The sequence below is a fragment of the Serinus canaria genome, chromosome 27 (genome assembly GCF_022539315.1).
Source record: "Serinus canaria isolate serCan28SL12 chromosome 27, serCan2020, whole genome shotgun sequence".
NCBI classification, from domain to species: Eukaryota; Metazoa; Chordata; class Aves; order Passeriformes; family Fringillidae; genus Serinus; species Serinus canaria.
The window spans coordinates 4,108,319-4,126,725 of record NC_066340.1 but is presented as its reverse complement, the minus strand read 5'-3'; the positions used below and the strand labels follow the sequence as shown (position 1 = coordinate 4,126,725).

At 49.1% G+C, this 18,407-nt stretch overlaps 1 protein-coding gene across 1 annotated transcript in view; it reads right to left on the bottom strand.

The window, feature by feature from the left end:
- The window catches only part of MYO1D (myosin ID), a 158,070-nt gene that overhangs the window by 77,375 nt on the left and 62,288 nt on the right, over window positions 1–18,407 (bottom strand). Inside the window, exons 15-16 of the mRNA XM_030232301.2 lie at window positions 16,635–16,801; window positions 10,550–10,757 (exon numbers count right to left, since the gene is read on the bottom strand). Coding sequence (XP_030088161.1) covers window positions 10,550–10,757; window positions 16,635–16,801 — 375 coding nt within the window. The remainder of the gene's footprint in view (window positions 1–10,549; window positions 10,758–16,634; window positions 16,802–18,407) is intronic.

The window sequence follows — 18,407 nt, the reverse complement described above, 5'->3', positions numbered from 1 at the left end:
CCCAGGTGGCTCCAAGCTCCATCCAACCTGGCCTTGGACATTTCCAGGGATCCAGGGGCAGCCACAGCTTCTCTGGGCAGCCTGAGCCAATGCATTTCCAGAACAGCAGCTCCAGGAGGCTGAAGTGTTCCTGCCAACCCACACCTTCCTCAGGTTTGAATACTGGGAGAGCTCTACCCAATGCCCCTTTTCAGTTCTCCCCCACCTCCAGCTCATAACTCAAGAACATTGAGCTCTGTAAAATGAAATTAAACACATCAGATTTCCAGAGGGAAGTTTACACAGCCTGTAACAGATTCTCCTGTTGCAAAGGTACTGCTCTGGTGTGTGTGGGGGCCAAGGAGGGGCAAACCCCAACAGAAGGATTTGTGCATGCAGGGTTCTACTTCTCCCTTTTATGGCTCTGCACCCAAGGTAAGATCCAAGGGATTTTCATGCCCAGGTCCAAAGGGATCCAGGAGATCATCCCTCTGAGTCCTGACAGCCACAGGCACCTCAGGATTCCCTCTTCAGTCCAGCCACATCCCAGCCAGCTGGGGGCATCACAACATGCATCCTTACAGCCACAGTAAAGCAGCCTGGGATGGCAGAGCCCTGTGCCGTCCCTCCCACAGGCAAGAATAAATCCATACTTCCCTTACCCTCCTCCTGTGGCTTTCCCTGCTGGTTAACCTGATTTCCCATGGGAATGAGACTGAAGATCACCCTGTCCCTGCCTGACCTCCTGAGATTGCCCTGACAGCTCCTGAATCCTGAGGCAGCTCCCAGCCAAGCTGACAGAGGAGCAGCAGCCTCCACGAGGCAAAGTCTCTTTATCTTTCAGGAGAAATCAGCCACAGGGCAGAAGGAGCCTGAAATCAGAGTGACATTGCTGGAACAGCTTCAGCTCCAGTTCAGAGCCATCTGCCTCCCAGATCCCAAATCCCAACCAGCAGACACAGAGCCACCAGCCAAGCACCACAGGCAGAGGAGCCCAGGAGGCTCTGGCAGCATCCCAGAGGGATGAGGAGGTGGAAATGTGTGGGGGGCACAAGGGAGGGGTGGAGGATGCCATGGCTCCCAAAGAACCAGTTGGATGGCAGTTTTCCAAGTGATCCCTCTGGTGTAGTGCCATGGATCAGAGCCCAGCCCAGGGACCCAGCAGGAGCAGAGGGACAGTGTGGCATTTTCAGGGTCCCCAGGACAAAATGAGAATCTGACTCCATGTTCTGAGAAGGCTAATTTATTATTTTATGGTATTGTATTATATTAAAGAATGCTATACTAAAACTATACTAAAGAACAGAGAAAGGATCTTACAGAAGGCTTAACAAGACACTAATTGAAAACTTGTGACTGCTTCAGAGTCCTGACACAGCCGGACCACAATTGGTCATTAAGTAAAAACAATTCACCTGTTGGATAAACAATCTCCAACCACATTCCAAAGCAGCAAAACACAGAAGAGAGAAGCAATCAGATAATTGCTTTCATTTTTCTTTGAGGCTTCTCAGCTTCCCAGGAGAAGAAATCCTGGCAAAGGGATTTTTCTAGAAAATATGACAGTGCCAGGACAGGACATGGCCAGGATTGTCCCCAGGAGGAAAGCCCAAGGAGACAGGCAGGGGAGGGAACAACCAGCAGGATGTGCTGATGCCTCAGTGTGAGCAGGCAGGGAAGGGCCCACGAGAGAACCATAGACACAAGAGTAGAGGCAAGGATGATTATGTTGAAAATGAAAAGAAAAGGAGTTTTTGGGCTCAAAAGAACTCCAAAGAGTACCATAAACCAAACAACAAACCAAACAATATTCCCCATCCAGCTCTCACCCATGGTCTCTCCTCACCTCTTTCAATACCTTTGCTTTCTCTATGCTTTGTCCTCCTAAAATTCAGGGGAGGAAAAATGAAGAGGGCAATGGAAATCAGGACTGAAGGGCTAAGGGAGAGATAGAGAGAAAGGAAAAGGTTGGAAAAACAAAGTCTGAACACAGTTCCAACTCCTGACCATTACAAAGAATATTTATTTCTATACAGCTGCTCCCAGTGAGGAAGTTCCTTGCTGTTCTTCCTTCACTCTTCAGAGACCTCTGCCAATTCCACAGTATTTTAAAGGGGATGTTTCACAGAAACATCACCTATAGAATCCCAAACCCCAGCTGGAAGGGACCTCAAAGCCCATCCAGTCCCACCCCTGCCACATGCAGCTTCCACTGTCCCAGGCTGTTCCAAGTCCCAGCCAGCCCAGCCTTGGACACTCCCAGGGATGGGGCAGCCACAGCTTTCCTCCAGTCCCTTTTATTCCCTCAGTTAAGGCCAACCCAAGGTGGAAGTGACCCCTGGGGACACGAAAAGCTCCAGACCAAGGGATCTCCTCCTGCACAGCCCTGGCTTCAGTGATCCCAGCAGTGTTCCAAGGGGTGATCCCACTGCTCCCAGTGCAGCAGCTGCTTTGGCAGCTTCTAAACCAGGGACTTGCACAAACAGCATTCAGGCAAAGCAAAAAACACATCCCAGCTTAAGGGAAGCACTGGGTTTTTTTTTTCCTAAAGAATATTTAATTCACTTGTTTTTTGATTAAAATTTAATAAATTAAAATTCAGATGAATGGCAGGGGAGATCTGATCATACCTTTAGAATCAGTTTAAAAACCTCATTGAGCTTCCAACAGAGTTTCTAAGATTAAAGAAACCTCACATCCAAGATCACATCCATCACCCCAGCAGAACATAAATCCTCCACACCCATCTATGCATTACAGCCTTGTCTGCAGGCTGCAGGCTGTTCCATGCTCTGAATGTGCCATCAAAACAAAAAGAGAAAAAAGGGAAGAAAGAAAGGAAAACAATTAAATGGGCCCTGTAGAGCACAAGGAAAGCCAGCAGAGCAGCCAGGGTGGGCCCAGGATGCAGCCTTGCCTGTACATCTCCCATGGAAAAAGGGATAATCTAGATTTGACCTAGATGCTGCAATCCCTGCGAGTGCAGAGCAAAACCCACACAGCTCCCAATCCAAACACATGAGCGAGCAAACAAATGCCCAGGATTCAGCAAACAAACCCAGCTTGGCTAAATTAAACCCAAGAGTGGTATTTTGGAGCAGTTCTGCAAGGAACCAAACCTTGGGAAACTCCTCCATTCCTGCTGCACCACAAACACCTTCTCCCACCACCCTCCTTCGGCCCAGCCCAGACTGCTCCATGATCAATATTCCATCTGTCCCAGCCCATGGTTTGCCCTCCAGGCAGCCCAACTGGTGAGAATCAAAGAATTCAGGCAGGCATGAGGCTCGCTGCTCAGCTCTGGAGGCTCTCACATGGGCAGGTTATTCAATATTCAATATTAAATATTAAATATTTCTGTGCCAGCGCGGAGGAGCCGCACGTGCGGCAGCCACGGGGCCTCGGAGGAACTCTCCCATCCCCAGTGCCCCCAGGCCTGCCTGCTCCAGAGGGGCACCTCCCCACAGGGCTGGGCTGGGATGCAGTGGCCCAGAGCTCACTCACAGCCCCAGGTTGTGATCTGCCTTTTCCTGGTTTGGGTAAATGTGGATCCCAGGAAGGTTTGAGGCCAAGGGTTTAAATCAAAGGCTCCCTGTTCTCCCAGATCACCTCAGAGAGCAGCGAGGGGGAAGAGCTGCTGCATCTGCTGAGAGCTGTTTTCTCTTTCCACATAAGTCAGCTGAACAATGTTCATTCTATTGCTTTGCCTAATAGCAACAATATTCCAGAGGCTGGAAAGAGAGAAGGGTCCCACTCTGAGATTAATTAGCTGGCACTAACAAGAGCGTGTTCAATAATGAACATAAACATCTCCAAAGGAGCCGTGCTCCAGCAGCTCCCAGGTGTGGGATGCAGCCACATCTCAGCTCCAGGTCCCTCCTGCAGCTCAGCCATGGCTGCAGCAAACACCCCCCATGCTCTGGGACAGGGATGAGATTCCCAGCCCTGGGAAAGCTCCCAACCATCCCCCCACACATGGAGCTGCTGGTCCTTGGGTGCCCTTTGTGGTGACCCATGGGCACCTTGTTAATCCTGGCTGCACCCTGCAGGATTTTCTGCCTCTGGCAACACCAGGAACCACAGAATCTCCTGAAGGAATTGTGCTTTTTACCCCTTTTTACACCACACTGGCAGCTCTGTCACAGCTCAAAGCAGGCTTAAAGACACCTTGAGGTGCAGCAGATCAGAACCTTTGAAAAGGTGGAAAGCTCAGGCAAACAAAAGCTCCTTCCCTCCCATGAGAACAATGTGGAAGCATCAGCAGCAAGGGCTCAACCTGCTCTTCCCAATTTGCCTGGGGCATACCTGGATGAGCATGGGAAAAAATCCTCTCCAGCTGTGAAAGGCAGAGATAGAACCTGGAATGGTTTCCAAGATCAGAGCCACCAAAGGTTGGTTTAACCAACTCATCACAGCACAAATGTTCTCTCTGGTGCTGGCAAAAGGTTCAGGGAAGAGCCTGGGCTTTTCTTTGTGTTTTGTTTTTCCCCACCTTTATTGGAAATGGTAAGCCAAGCTTTAAGGTGGCTCCAACAGCCATGAAGCTCCAGGTGACCCAGCTGGGACACCAGCCCTGGAACAGGCTGTTTCCTTGCTCTCCATACTCTGCTGGACTGTATTTTACACAGAGGTGCTCATTCACAGCACCCCTCTCCTCCTATCTTGCTCAGCAGTAATGGATATTTGCACTTTTTTGGGTTACAGAGTGTTTTCACAGCATTTCCTGGAGCAGGACACCAAGAAGATATCCAGATGACTCCAGGTACCTGCTACTGAAAGGGCAGGATCCAGCTCTCCTGCCTTTCTCCCACAGGCAAGTCCCCAGTTCTTGCCATTCCTCTGAAGGAGCTGAGCCATTGTGGGGCTAAACTGGCAGATAATTCCCTCTTTTCTTCCGGTTTTTCGGTAAGAGGTAAAGCATTTTTAAAATGCTTTGGCATTTTCTGGGGTGGGCAGGGTGGATTTTTTTGCCTCAGTGCCTTCCCTGGAAGCAGGCAGGGATGCTCCCAGGCCAGGGAAGGGGAGCAGCACGGGAGGAGCTGTGGGATCAGTCAGTATCAGTGCAGGGGACAGAGCCAGCTCTTCCTCCTTCCTGTACTTGGTCCTGGCAGTTCCCAGCCTCTGCTCCTCAGGAAGGAGCCACAGCATCTCCTGTCACAGCTCCTCCCTGCCAGAGCCTCTCCAGATCAAAGCCTGGGTCCAGGATACAGATCCATATGGCATTAGAGACCTGCTCCTGCTCACAGCCAGCACACAAAAAAACTGCCCTGGGATGGAAACAGCCTGGAGCCCAGAGGCAAACCCACTCCACCCCTTCCAGCTGGGTCACTGGCACAAGCCCCCACTGGCTGCTGCTGTCCCTCCATAACCTGTCAGGAAACACCTCCTGTGAACATGGAGGAGTTTCCCCTCGTGGCTGAGGCTTCCCTGTGTCCTGAGCTCGCTGGGCTGGTGGGGCTGGAGCAGGAAGGTGGAACAGGGAATGATGAGACGGAATGATGACACCTCAGCCAGGGCTCTGCGCTGCTCTCCCCGCGGGCTGGGCAGTGTTGCCATGGTGATGGCAGCTCCCGAGCCTCTGCAGAGCCCATCTGGCTCCACGGACACGCTGGGATGCCCAAGGACACCTCGGGATGCCCAGAGCACATCCCAGGGCCAGCCCTGCCCCCGTGGCTGGGCAGTGTCCCAGGAGGGGCCGGGCTGTACTCAAGGATATTCCTGCTGCTTCCGTGCCAGGCAGGAAGATTTCAGGAGCGATTTGCATGCGCAGCTGTGCCGGCCTGATAAAATGGCACCGAAATGTGGCAGTAAATTATAGTGACAGGAGCCATCATCTGCACAGCCCGCACGTGCCGCCTGCCCGGGCTTTCTTCCCCGAACAAAGCTCTGCTCTGCACAGCTAATGAGCCTGTGGGAGCCTTTCCAAGGGCAGGGACAGCAGCAGAGCTTCATGGCAGCTTTTTTTTTTTTTTTTTTCCTGTATTTTATTTGCATGATTAACATTAGAGCTGCTCCATTTGCATTCAGGGTGACAATCACAGAGCTGGCAGGAGCACAGGTACAGCAAATAAACCCTAAAGCACCACATGAAGCAACCTCAGCTGGGGCTGCTGGAGTGACCCTTTGGTGTGATGTCCCTGCTGCCATGTGGGGTTTGTGACACTGGACACAGCTCTCACTTGCTGAATTCTCCTGGAGCCAGCAAGTTGCCACGGTTAAATCACATCACATCTGCTCACTGACTGTGCTGGGGCAGAAGGAAAATTACAGCCTGGAATCTCACTGACATTTTACCACAGAAAAAAAAGAGTGTGAAAGATAAATCTAAAGGTGAAGACATCCCAGAGATGTGGAACAAAGGAAAATAAAATTATCTATTTAAACAAAAATAGAGAGAAGCCAGTTTTAATTCAATTGAGCCAAACTGGTAAGCACCATTACACAAAGGCAGCAGCACTGTTTGAAGGGTTAAGGGTCACTGGATGATGAAGCTCTCCAGATAATTACTGAGGCCCTTCTGGAAAGCCTCATGATTTGCAGGACAGCCATAAGCCCCAGAATACACATCATTAGAAAAAGAGCTGCTAAATGTGGATTCTTTCACTTACACTCATTCCTGTGCAGAGGAAAACACCCCTGGGCCCCAGGCTGGGATCAGCTGCTCTCACACCTGCCTCAGCTTGTGTCACACAAGTGCCCCTGGTCACAACACCACATTTCATCTCCTCTTGTCTTTCCCTTCTCCTAAATTACAATTTGAGGAACTCCAATGCAACAGAAGGCTCAGTTATTTATAAGAAAATCAAATCCTTCTAGATGTGCTCACAGTTTGCCTCCCTCAGCCTTTGATGCTCACAGGCAAAACTACAGAAGGAAAAATGAGCAAGAATTAAATTTCCCTGTGAGTTGTTAATGAACAATTGAAAGCAAGTTGAGAACAGAAATGACAGGCAAAATTGCCTTGATGCTTTCAGAGCTCAGAGAAGGCCTCATCAGATCCCTCCTCTTTGATTTTTGATTGTACCTTTTCCAGCACTGCCCGACTCCAGCGGCCCCATCTGCCGGCAGCAGAGCCAGGGAGGGATCCCAGCCAGGGCTGGGAGCAGAGTTAGCAGGAAACAAGAGAAACACTGAAAATGGAGACAAAGTCAAGCTTTTGTCAGATAGATTTAACACTGCACAAGGTCTCTAATCCATACCTATAGATACCAGCTCTTCAGCTGATAGCTGTTTAATAAGCATTTAATGATTCATTGAGTGTTTCTTGGTTCAGCTGCAAGTTCCAGGACTCTGAAAAGCTCCTCTGCATCCCCTTGCCAGCCCCCTTTGAGAGCCTGGTTGAAGAACCTCCAGTGAGTGAAAGCAGAGAGGGTTCAGCTACAGGGAAGGAGCTCCAGGAGGACATCCAGATTTCTCCAGAGTCCTCAGTTCCTTGAACACTGGAGAAGGAGTTTGTCTTTATGATCCTTTATGAGGTAAGTTAGAACTGCCTGAAGATTTCTCACAGGAAAATGACAAAAAGATGCCTCCATGTCCTGCTTCAGTCCTCAGGTAGACTCATGTTGGTCCCTCCCCACCCCAGGGAGAGCAGGATACAGGGCAGGGAGGTTTGTGAAGCCACAGGACAACGTGCACCAGCATTTCAATTTCTATCACTTTTGCTGACTGTGGCAACAAGGAAACCCCCAGAAGCACCACAATTATTCTACACCTGATGCCACACAAACCCACTGCAGCAAAACCCTTTGTGGAGCAAAGGAGTTGATCCATTACAGCTAAGCAGGTTATTTCCCTTCCAGGGACAAAAAAATCCTTTGCCCTGCTGTCTTTGATGCTGAGCCCACTCCAGATCCCAGCCCAGACAATGTCATTCTGGAGCTGGCAGCAAACTCACAAAACTGACAAGTTGCTGTTAAAATGGTGCCTCTCACTGGATTTATCTGAAGGAGGAGCTTGGAGCTCACTGAGCCATGATCTGCTCCCACAGCAACACAGCCTGGGGCTCTGAAATTATTCTCCAGTATTGCACCTTGCAATTTCCAAAAAGGTCACCCCTCAATTGCTCCCTGGCTTAAGAGGAAAGTTGGAGTCACCTGGGAGCAAGCAGTCCCCTCTGCAGCTTTATTCCACAAGGAGCTCACCCCATTCCTGGGGAGAAAGAGACTCTGGGTTAGAGCTGTGGCCCTGGGACCTCCCTGAAAGCATCCAAGTGGCTCCAGGCAGGAAATTCCTCCCCAGAACCCCTGGTGAGCACGGGGGAAGCACAGCTAAGGATCCAGGAACACCTCCCAGGGGCCATGGGAGCCCTAAAGATCAGTCCCAGGCCAGCCCAGGAAAATAAACCAGATGGAAAAGTGCTCCCCTTTCCAGGGAAGGAAGGTAGGAGAAGATGTTGAGAGTCCAAGGGAGCTCAGCAGCAGTACAGATGCTCAGAACAGGGAACAAAACTCTGAACCACAAAGCTCAGAGAAAGGCAGGGCCTGCATCCTCCACAGCCTGAGCTTGGCCTTTCCAGAAAAACTCACTGCACACAAAAGGTGCAGAATTCCCTACTAAAGCCAAACCATTCAGCACCACAAATATCAAGAGACCAGCCCTAGACTTGATGCTTCTGCTCCCACCCTGGTCAAACTGGTTGGGTTTCCAGGAAGGGAATCACATCCAATGCACAGAGACACCACAAATACGAGTGACCCACAGAACTCAGAGCTTCCAGGGGGGAACTTCTCCTTCAGGCTCTTCCCCATTCAGTCCAGCAGGTTTGGAGAGTTTGTGCAAACCTGTGTTCCCTGCAGAGCTTTTGTTCTGTCAAGTTTTTACACCCATCTGTCAGCAGTTTCTGTTTGTGAGGGACAGGAATGGGTTCAGAAGTTCTGTTCTTTCCCAGGTTCCAAGAATTTCACACAAGATACACATTTTAGGAAATTAGTTTCTAGAAGTCTTGAACTAATCCACTTTCCCTGGCAGGGCAAGGTCAGCCCCACCATTTCTGCTCTTGTACAGACAGAGTTTTAGAAAGTGCTACCACCAGAGAACCATGGGATGGTTGGTGTTAAAAGGAGCCTGAAAGCTCCCCCAGTTTCATCCTCTGCCATGAGCAGGGACACCTTCCACTTGACCTCTCCACTTGACCCCATCCAGCCTGGCCTTGCAGGGACAGGGCAGCCACAGCTGCTCTGGGCATCCTGCGCCAGGCTGTGGTGGGACTGGGCTTTAAGGCCCCTCCTGATCCAAACCAGCCTGGAATTCTGTGTGTCCACATTTCAGCCAGAAGAGCTCCTCATGCTCCCAGGCATCCTCCTTCCACTGAGAAAAGAGCAAGTTTTTAAATAGTGATGAACTGTGGTATTTGCAGGGGTCCCCAGAACAAGGTGAGAGATGAGTAAATCTGACTCCATGTTCTTAGAAGGATTATATATTATATTATGTTATGTTATGTTATGTTATGTTATGTTATGTTATGTTATGTTATGCTATACTAAAACTATACTAAAAATAGAGAAAGGATACAGAAGGCTTAACAAGAATGATAAACTCGTGACTCCTCAGAGTCTGACAGAGCTGATGGTGATTGGTCATTAAGTAAAAACAATTCACATGAAACCAACCAAACCTGCACCGGTTGGTAAACAATGTCCAACACATTCCAGAGCAGCCAAACAGGGAGAAGCAAATGAGATGATACTGTTTTTTCTCTGAGGCTTCTCATCTTCCCAGGAGAAGAAATTTTGGCAAAGGGATATCGGAAGCCAGGACATCTCTCTGGCTGTCCTGGATGGCTCCAGCCCCTGCCTGGGGGGCTCAGAGACCTTGGCACAGTGCCCAAGACACCTGTGACTTTGATTTTGACCCATGGACCAAATCACCACCTTTATATAAAGAATTACAAGTTGAGAGAGTTTGAGCAGAATAACAGTTAGTTTGTCACAGGGTGAAAAGTAGATTTTGGGGGTTTTAGAATGGGGGCTCGGGGTCCCAAGATGGAGGAATTTGGGCATACCCTGTCCTTCTTTCTTCTTCCCAGCCTCCATCTTCTGGGTGATGCTGGCACTTCTGGATTGGTTTAAGGTAGAAACTCACTGTCTAACATAGGTGACAGGTAATGGGAAGGTATGGTAAATAATGAACACGTAGTTTTTAGTATAAAAGATAACACCACCCTGAAGGCAGTCAGTGTGCCACAACCCAACCTGCCAGACAGACCTCGGCAGGCCAGAGAGAGAATGTTATAGCTAAGAAATAATAAACAACCCTGAGAATGAGAACAGAAGAATCCTGACTTTTTCTTCCCTGCCAGGCTGGGAAAAAAGAGACTTGTATGTATCTCAGAGTCACTCTGACTAGCAGAGATTCTGAGAAGGGATTTTTCAGAAAATATGAGTGCCAATGAACAACCTTTTAGGTGCTACAGCTCCCACCACATCAAGGCTCCAGAGAGCACCATGGAAAGAGCCCTAAAAATACCCAGCAGCAACCAAAGTCTGGAATCTGTGCAGCAACAGAGCCAGAAAGGAGAGCAAGAGTGGTTCAAGGAACTTGAGCTGAGTTTCTGAGGCAGTGGGAGCTGTACCTTCTGCAGGAAGAGGACGATCCTGACGAGCATCTTGGCGTGCAGCTCCTCCAGGGTGAAGAGCGTGCGTGGCGTGCGGATGAAGAGCTTGGTCCTGCCGTAGGCCACGTCGTGCTGGAAGCCGTGGCACTCGATGAGCTTCCTCACAGCCTCCTTGTCCGAGGGCAGGTCGTGGTTGGGCCAAGTGAATTCAGAGATCATCTTGTACCTGGAATTAAAAGGTACCATTTACAAATGTGAGCTTGCCACCAAGGCGCTAGACAAGGGCAAACTTCAACTGGTTTTAGAAAAAATTATCCATTAAATTGTAATAAAACTGAGTATAGATAGAAGAGTCTGAAGACTCTGCAGGAGTCATGAACCTCAAAATACAAGGAAAATTACTACAGAAAATGCACGATTTTGTGAGATACTGCAAATTAATATTGGGAGGAGCACAATCCATCAGCACTGAACTGATTCAAGGGACCAAACTCAGCACTGACCTCCTGCAGATTTGTCCCATTTTTCACACCTTCACTATCCAATTTTAATTTTTGTTTGTTTGTTTAGGTTTTTGGGGTTGGTTTGTTTAGGTTTTTTTGCTTGGTTTGGGGTTTTTTTGTAAGGAAGGAAAGCTTTGTTTTGGTCACATTCTGCATGAGAAGCCACCTGCAACCAATTGCTTTGTCAGAAAACCTGGATTTAAAAATTCTGCAAATAATTTTTTCTCGTGCATTACTTTGGGAGTAATTTCTAACAAACTGTGTCACTTTCCCCCCCAGCAGAGCTTTGGCTGCCCCAGTCTGTGCCAACTCTGCCTGTAACTGTGGGTCAGCCATTCCTCCCACCCTCACTCTCCAAACTGCATTTTCCAGTACAGAGAAATGCAGACTGGAACTAAGACATCTACAAATCAAATCCAAAGCACCAAGATCAGCCCAAGCTCTGTAAGATTTACCAGCCCAGGAAATGCTGATTAGGGGAACAAGCGTTTTCAAAAAGCAACAGTGAATTTTCTGCATAAGATTTATGGACATAACAAGAGCTGGAATAGACGTTTTCCCTGGAATGGAACTCGCAGCCGTGTTCTAAATAAAACAGGAACTAAGCCAGCTCAGCCACTTCGCACTTCAAAGCCCCCAGCCAAGGCAAGCATCAATCTCAAAGCTTCAGAGCTCTCAGCTCTCAGTTACACTTGAACGGCCTCACAATCCCCCTTTTCCTAGGAGCGGCACGGCAGGAGGCTCAAAGAACAGGAACAGCCTCAAAGAGCCTGAATGGAAACACATCCCAGCGCCCATTCATTCATCACATGAGCCTTTGGAAGGGGGGAATGGAGGTGCACACTGGCTTAAGCAGGGAACACCATCCCCGGGGGTAACAGGGATCTCACTGATAAATAAAGAGGATTAAAATCCTCCCTTCAGACTCCGAGGAGAAGATTTAGCACGTGCTGGCAAAAGCATTCCTGTTCTCACACTCACAGACACCAGTGCTGCACACTGGATTCTCTGCCCTGTTCTCATATGTTCCTGCAATAATTCACTCACTGGGAAACATCTCTCACCTCGAGACAGTTCTGTTAGGAAAAAGAAAAACTAAAAGAGCAAAGCACTGGCAGTGCAACCCTCACTCCCCAAGCTGGGAACAAGGCTGGGATCCAGGCTATGGATCAGGCTGGGATCCAGGCTATGGATCAGGTTTGGATCCAGGCTATGGACCAGGCTGGGACCCAGACTATGGACCAGGCTGGGATCCAGGCTATGGATCAGGCTGGGATCCAGGCTATGGATCAGGTTTGGATCCAGGCTATGGATCAGGTTTGGATCCAGGCTATGGACCAGGCTGGGACCCAGACTATGGATCAGGCTGGGATCCAGGCTATGGATCAGGTTGGGATCCAGGCTATGGATCAGGTTTGGATCCAGGCTATGGACCAGGCTGGGACCCAGAGTATGGATCAGGCTGGGATCCAGGCTATGGATCAGGCTGGGATCCAGGCTATGGATCAGGTTTGGATCCAGGCTATGGACCAGGCTGGGACCCAGACTATGGATCAGGCTGGGATCCAGGCTATGGATCAGGTTTGGATCCAGGCTATGGACCGGCTGGGACCAGACTATGGACCAGGCTGGGATCCAGGCTATGGATCAGGCTGGGATCCAGGCTATGGATCAGGTTCAGACCCAGGCTATGGATCAGGTTTGGATCCAGGCTATGGACCAGGCTGGGACCCAGACTATGGATCAGGTTTGGATCCAGGCTATGGACCAGGCTGGGACCCAGACTATGGACCAGGCTGGGATCCAGGCTATGGATCAGGCTGGGATCCAGGCTATGGATCAGGCTGGGATCCAGGCTATGGACCAGGCTGGGACCCAGGCTATGGATCAGGTTCAGACCCAGGCTATGGATCAGGTTTGGATCCAGGCTATGGACCAGGCTGGGACCCAGGCTATGGATCAGGTTTGGATCCAGGCTATGGACCAGGCTGGGACCCAGGCTGTGGATCAGGTTTGGATCCAGGCTATGGACCAGGCTGGGACCCAGACTATGGATCAGGTTCAGACCCAGGCTATAGATCAGGTTCAGACCCAGGCTATGGACCAGGCTGGGACCCAGGCTATGGATCAGGTTCAGACCCAGGCTATGGATCAGGTTCAGACCCAGGCTATGGACCAGGCTGGGACCCAGGCTATGGATTCAGACCAGGCTAGTCAGGTCGACCAGGTATGGACCAGGCTGGGACCCAGGCTGTGGATCAGGTTTGGATCCAGGCTATGGATCAGGTTATGGATCAGGTTTGGATCCAGGCTATAGATCAGGTTCAGACCCAGGCTATGGACCAGGCTGGGACCCAGGCTATAGATCAGGTTCAGACCCAGGCTATGGATCAGGTTCAGACCCAGGCCATGAGCCAGGCCTGCCCCACCAAGGAGCTCAGGAGAGAAGGGATGGCACAGCACTGAAAACACGCCCCAGGTGTTAAACCCTCCTGCTCCTTCTCACAGGCATTAAAGACACCCCAGTGCTGATGGCCCCCCTCCCTCCCAGCCACAGCAGGTGGAACATCCCAGCTGTCTCTCCGTTCCCATTGTCCCCACAAGTGTCACACAATGCCACCAACTCATTCCCTGCAGCACAGGGCATGGCCTGGCTGCCACAGCCACTCACAATCCTGGCCTGGTGCTATTTATAGCCAGGCAGAGTTTGGAATAAATCTGCTCCCTGACACCACAGCCCTGCCCCTCTCCTGCCTGCAGATCCCCACAGCTTCCAAGGTCACTCAGACATGGAACACCCCTTCCAAACACCTTTGTTTCTCCTTCCCCTGTGTACCTCCATGTGGAAACAGCCAGCAGGGATGAGCCTGCTCCTGAAGTTAACATTTCCCAGTCCAGCTCTCCTAAGAACCAAGATTTCTGGAAGCCACTAAATGGTGAAGCTTTAATGAACAATGTTGGGTCTGCAGCTGGGCCTCCCTGTCCCTTCCAGCCTGCTGTTCACAGATCTCAGTGTTGATTCCAAGCTATGTTTGACATGGCATGGGGTAGGCATATGGATGCCTCTGTGTGGAAAGTGTTGGATTACACTCACAAACCCCTTCCTGAAACCCAATCAGCTTTTTTAAATGGTAATGTATAGATTGAACCAAGAGAATGCACCCCATCTGTGTAAGTGTGTCACCCAACTGGATGATGCCATGATCACAGGAAAGGACAGCCTGTCCTGGTCCAACAGAAAATACTTCAAATTGGAAAGGGCAGTCTGGCTTGCACAGAGCTCAAAGGAAGGTTTTCTTTATCCAAGGAAAGCTTGAGAAGGACATTTATAATGGTCTTAACTGTGCTTCACTTCATTCCCTTCTGAGAGAGAGAAGATATCACCTACCTTACAGGATTTAGGGCTAAATATCAACAAACTCTGCCCCTACAGAAAGAGAAGGTGTTTTTCTAGTTTTATTTTTCTCCTTTTTTTTTAATTTAGAAAAGCCATTGCAGACCAGGCTTGGAGCAGCACCACACACACAGAGTGTCTGATCCCTCACTCTGGATGTCAAATCCCATTCCAGGGCTGGGCAGGACTTCTGTTCCAGCAGCCCAAAAGCTGAAGCAGTGGCCATGTGCTGGTTTGGTTTCCTGGCTGCAAACACTGCAGGGCTGGAGCTCACAGGAGCTCATCAACATTCATTAAAAACAAAGCAGCTGTTTATATTAATAGCAAATACACAAATCTTAAGAGTAAATTGTAATGAATTCCTCATGTGAGGTGAAAGTACACTCTATCCACTGCAGAATGGTTCAGAAAACTGAACTCCAGTGCTGCAGACTGGATTTAGAAAGCCAGAGCCTTTCATTCCACCTTGGGTATTATGATATATCCAGGCAAATCTCCACTGTGAACAGCAAAAGATCTTTCAGCAGCACTTTGTTTCTAACTCATGACACCCCACCTGCTTGGATAGTTTAATTTTTTTTATTCTCACTGCTCTTTTCTCACCTGATTCAATAAGAGAACAAAAATTCCATTCACTGTTCCATCAGAGCAGGTTGAACTTGCAGGGCCCACATTAATTTAGTGCAGCCTTAAGACAAATTTCAATGTAAAACATGTCATTTGTCACACGTCTGGTAGGAATTAAGAGGGCAAGAAGAATCAAAACTACATTTAATGGGGTCATGATACCATCCCCCTTTTCAGACTTTCCATTTTAAAATCCAGGGGTTTTTCCCACATAATGTCACCATGCACCATCACGTGCCCCCCCAGACACACCACCTCTTGCAGCAACAATTAGCCAATTCAGACAGAAAACACCAGTTAATTAGCTCAGGTTTTAGGGTGATACTCAGGGGAAGCTCCTCATTACACATTCCCACTGCATATTAAAACAGACAGTGAGTTTCAGCAAAGTTGAGCCTGAGCAGCACAAGCACCTCAGCACAGCAGAACCAGAGTGGCCACCTGGGCACAGCAGAAACAGGGCATCCACCTCCTGTGAGACCTGTTTCAGCCTATCCAGGAGCTGGTTTAAACCAAGAACAGCTCCAGGAGCTGGGGAGTGCCTGGCAGCCTGTGGCATTCACATTCTCTGAACAGAGAGAGAGATAATTCTCTCTCACAGGATTTTTCCTGGAAAAGCACAGAGAGAAGAAGAGAAAACAATTCTTATCTCTGCTTGCTGCTCCTGTTGTTTTTGCACATGTGGAATGTGTTATGAAGATTATTTACATGAAGTGATTTGTCAGTTGGATTCTGCTGAGGACTGTTTTGTTTCCTTGGCCAATTGGGGAAAAGCTGTGTCCTGATTGTCGGGAGACAGTCATGAGTTTTCTTTAGTACGTACTATAATATAGCATAGCATAGTAAAGCATAGTATAGCGTAGCATAGTATAGTATAGTATAGTATAGTATAGTATAGCATAGCATAGCATAGCATAGCATAGCATAGTATAGATAGATAGCATAGCATAGCATAGCATAGCATAGCATAGCATAGCATAGCATAGCATAGCATAGCATAGTATAGTAATCTCTTTCATTTACTATGGTATAATATAATATAATATGTTGCCACATTTCTCTTTACAGAGAAAAGTAAGGCACAATTCTTCCCAAGGATATTTCTGGGTTTCTCACTCTCTGAACCTCAGAGAAAGAAAACACAATTCTTATCTTATTTGCTGTGCCTGTGTTGTGCCAAAGTAGAATGCAATGTGGAGATTGTTTCCCCACAGTGAGGGTGTTTTGTTTCCTTGGCCTGTCAGGTGTGTGTGTGTGTGTGTTTTTGTGTGTGTGTGTCAGGACTGTCACTGACAGTGATGAAATTCTGTGCAGTGTATGCAGTTGTGTGCTGGGCAGTTTCAGTTTAGATCTAATGTAATATAGCATAGAATAATATGGTATGATAAAGTCATTAATTATCCTTCTGATAAGATGGAGTCCTCCTCATCATTTCTCCCTGCCACAGGGTTTGTCCTGTTTCAAAAATAACACAGTTTTAAAAAAGCAATTGTTCAGCCTTGTGAATCAATGGAGCCAGCTGCCAATCCCTCCATTGGTCAGGCGTGCCCTGTTTTCCTCGGGGCAGCCTCTGTCTCACCTGTGCAGGAACTTCTCGTAGCTCTGGCGGTAGGCGAAGCCGGCGCGGCGCACGCGCACGTTCTCCAGCAGCCCCAGGTACTCCACCTGGTGCCGGCAGCGCTCCTCGTCAAAGAGCTGAGGGGACTTCTTGTCGTTGGGCTTGATGCAGCGCACGTAGTAGGGCTCCTGGGGACAGAGGACAGCAGTGTCACCCTGGCAGAACACTCTGTGTGCAGACACATCCCCTCCTGTGGCAGCTGGGAGCGCAGCCCATGAGGTCTGGCTGCTCAGCACAATCAGAAGGTTAAAACAGAAGTGACAATAACAGTGTTTAAGGAAAGCCTGGATGTGGCATTCAGTGCCATGGTCTGGGTGACAAGGTGGTGTTGGGTTATAGGAAGGTCTCAAAGGTCTTTTCCACCCTGGCTGATTCTGTGATTCAATGTTCCCCTCCTTCACACCCTGCCGTGACCCCTTACAGGAGCCAAGTGTTCCCCACTGGAGCTCCACTGGCCTTTGCTGTGCACCTGCCCAGCACCACATCCTCCTCCTCCTGTACTGTGAGGATAACAACATCACTCCTCAGAAAAGATATCAAACCAGTGGAATTCATGGAGTTCACTGCCCTGTAGGATATGGCTTTGCCTGCATCACCTCCAAAAGCAGCCTGGTCACTCCATCACTTTTATCTGTGCTGAGCCAAGCCAAACACCTCCAGCTCCAACACAGCTGAACAATGGAAATGATGGAGCCCCAAACCCAGCTGCCTCCAGCCCACCCCTTCCTCAGCACAAACACAGCCCACCAGCACATGAGTTCCCCTTTCTGCACCTTCTGGGACTTGCAGGGGGCAGAGAAGATGGAATGGGGTCGGGTGGCTTTACTCCACCCTGCAGAAGTCCTGCCCTGTGCTGCTGGGGCTGACCCTGGATGTCCAGGTGAGTCCCACGGGGTCACACTCCTTTCCCTGCCAGCCCTCCTGCACCCTGAGGCAAGTCACATACAGGTCTGTTGGAGCATTTTGACATTTGCTATCATTTTTTTGAGATTAAAGGTAATTTTTGTTTAGGCCAATGTAGGCGTGACTGGGGGTTGCACGGCCGGGACGGACGGAGACGAGAGATCTCTGAAGCCAAGTCGTGGAACTTGCGGTTTATTGCAAAGGGCGTGGGTACAGGGCCCTGCTGGGAGCTGCCAGCTGCAGCTCGGAGCAGGCCCGAGAGAAGAGAGAGGATGAGACGGTAATAACGTAAAAAGGCGAGAGCTAAGAGCATAGAAAAGTAAGAGCAAGAGCAAAAGCAAGAGAGCAAGAGAGCGAAGTTCTCGTTACAATACAATAAATCATCTTCTGTGTTGAATATTCTGATTCTCGCTAACTAATCTAGTAGAGCATACAAATCTTATAGCATTTACATACAGCCTATAAGAATCACTACATTACCATATTGTGGTACATTTTAAACCCTAAATCTACTCTTCGGACCCCTTCTGCCAAGCTGGCAGGGTCTGCTCTGACCCTTGGACCTGCCTGCTTGCAGAGGGTATTGTTTCATCAAGAGGGGATTACCTTCATCCGGCCACACCATTGTTTTCCCGTTGTTCAGTAACTAAGGGATGTCAAAGCTTGCTTTCATTTCAATCTCGCTTATAGTTTCTATATTCTCAAAATCTTTTGCCAGGCAATCATATTTGTAACGCTTTCCTGTTTCATCTTCCCCAACAGGCCAATATGATCTGTAACCAGCACCAGCCTTGAGGGGTGGCTACAAAGCCTTTAAACTTATGTACTTTC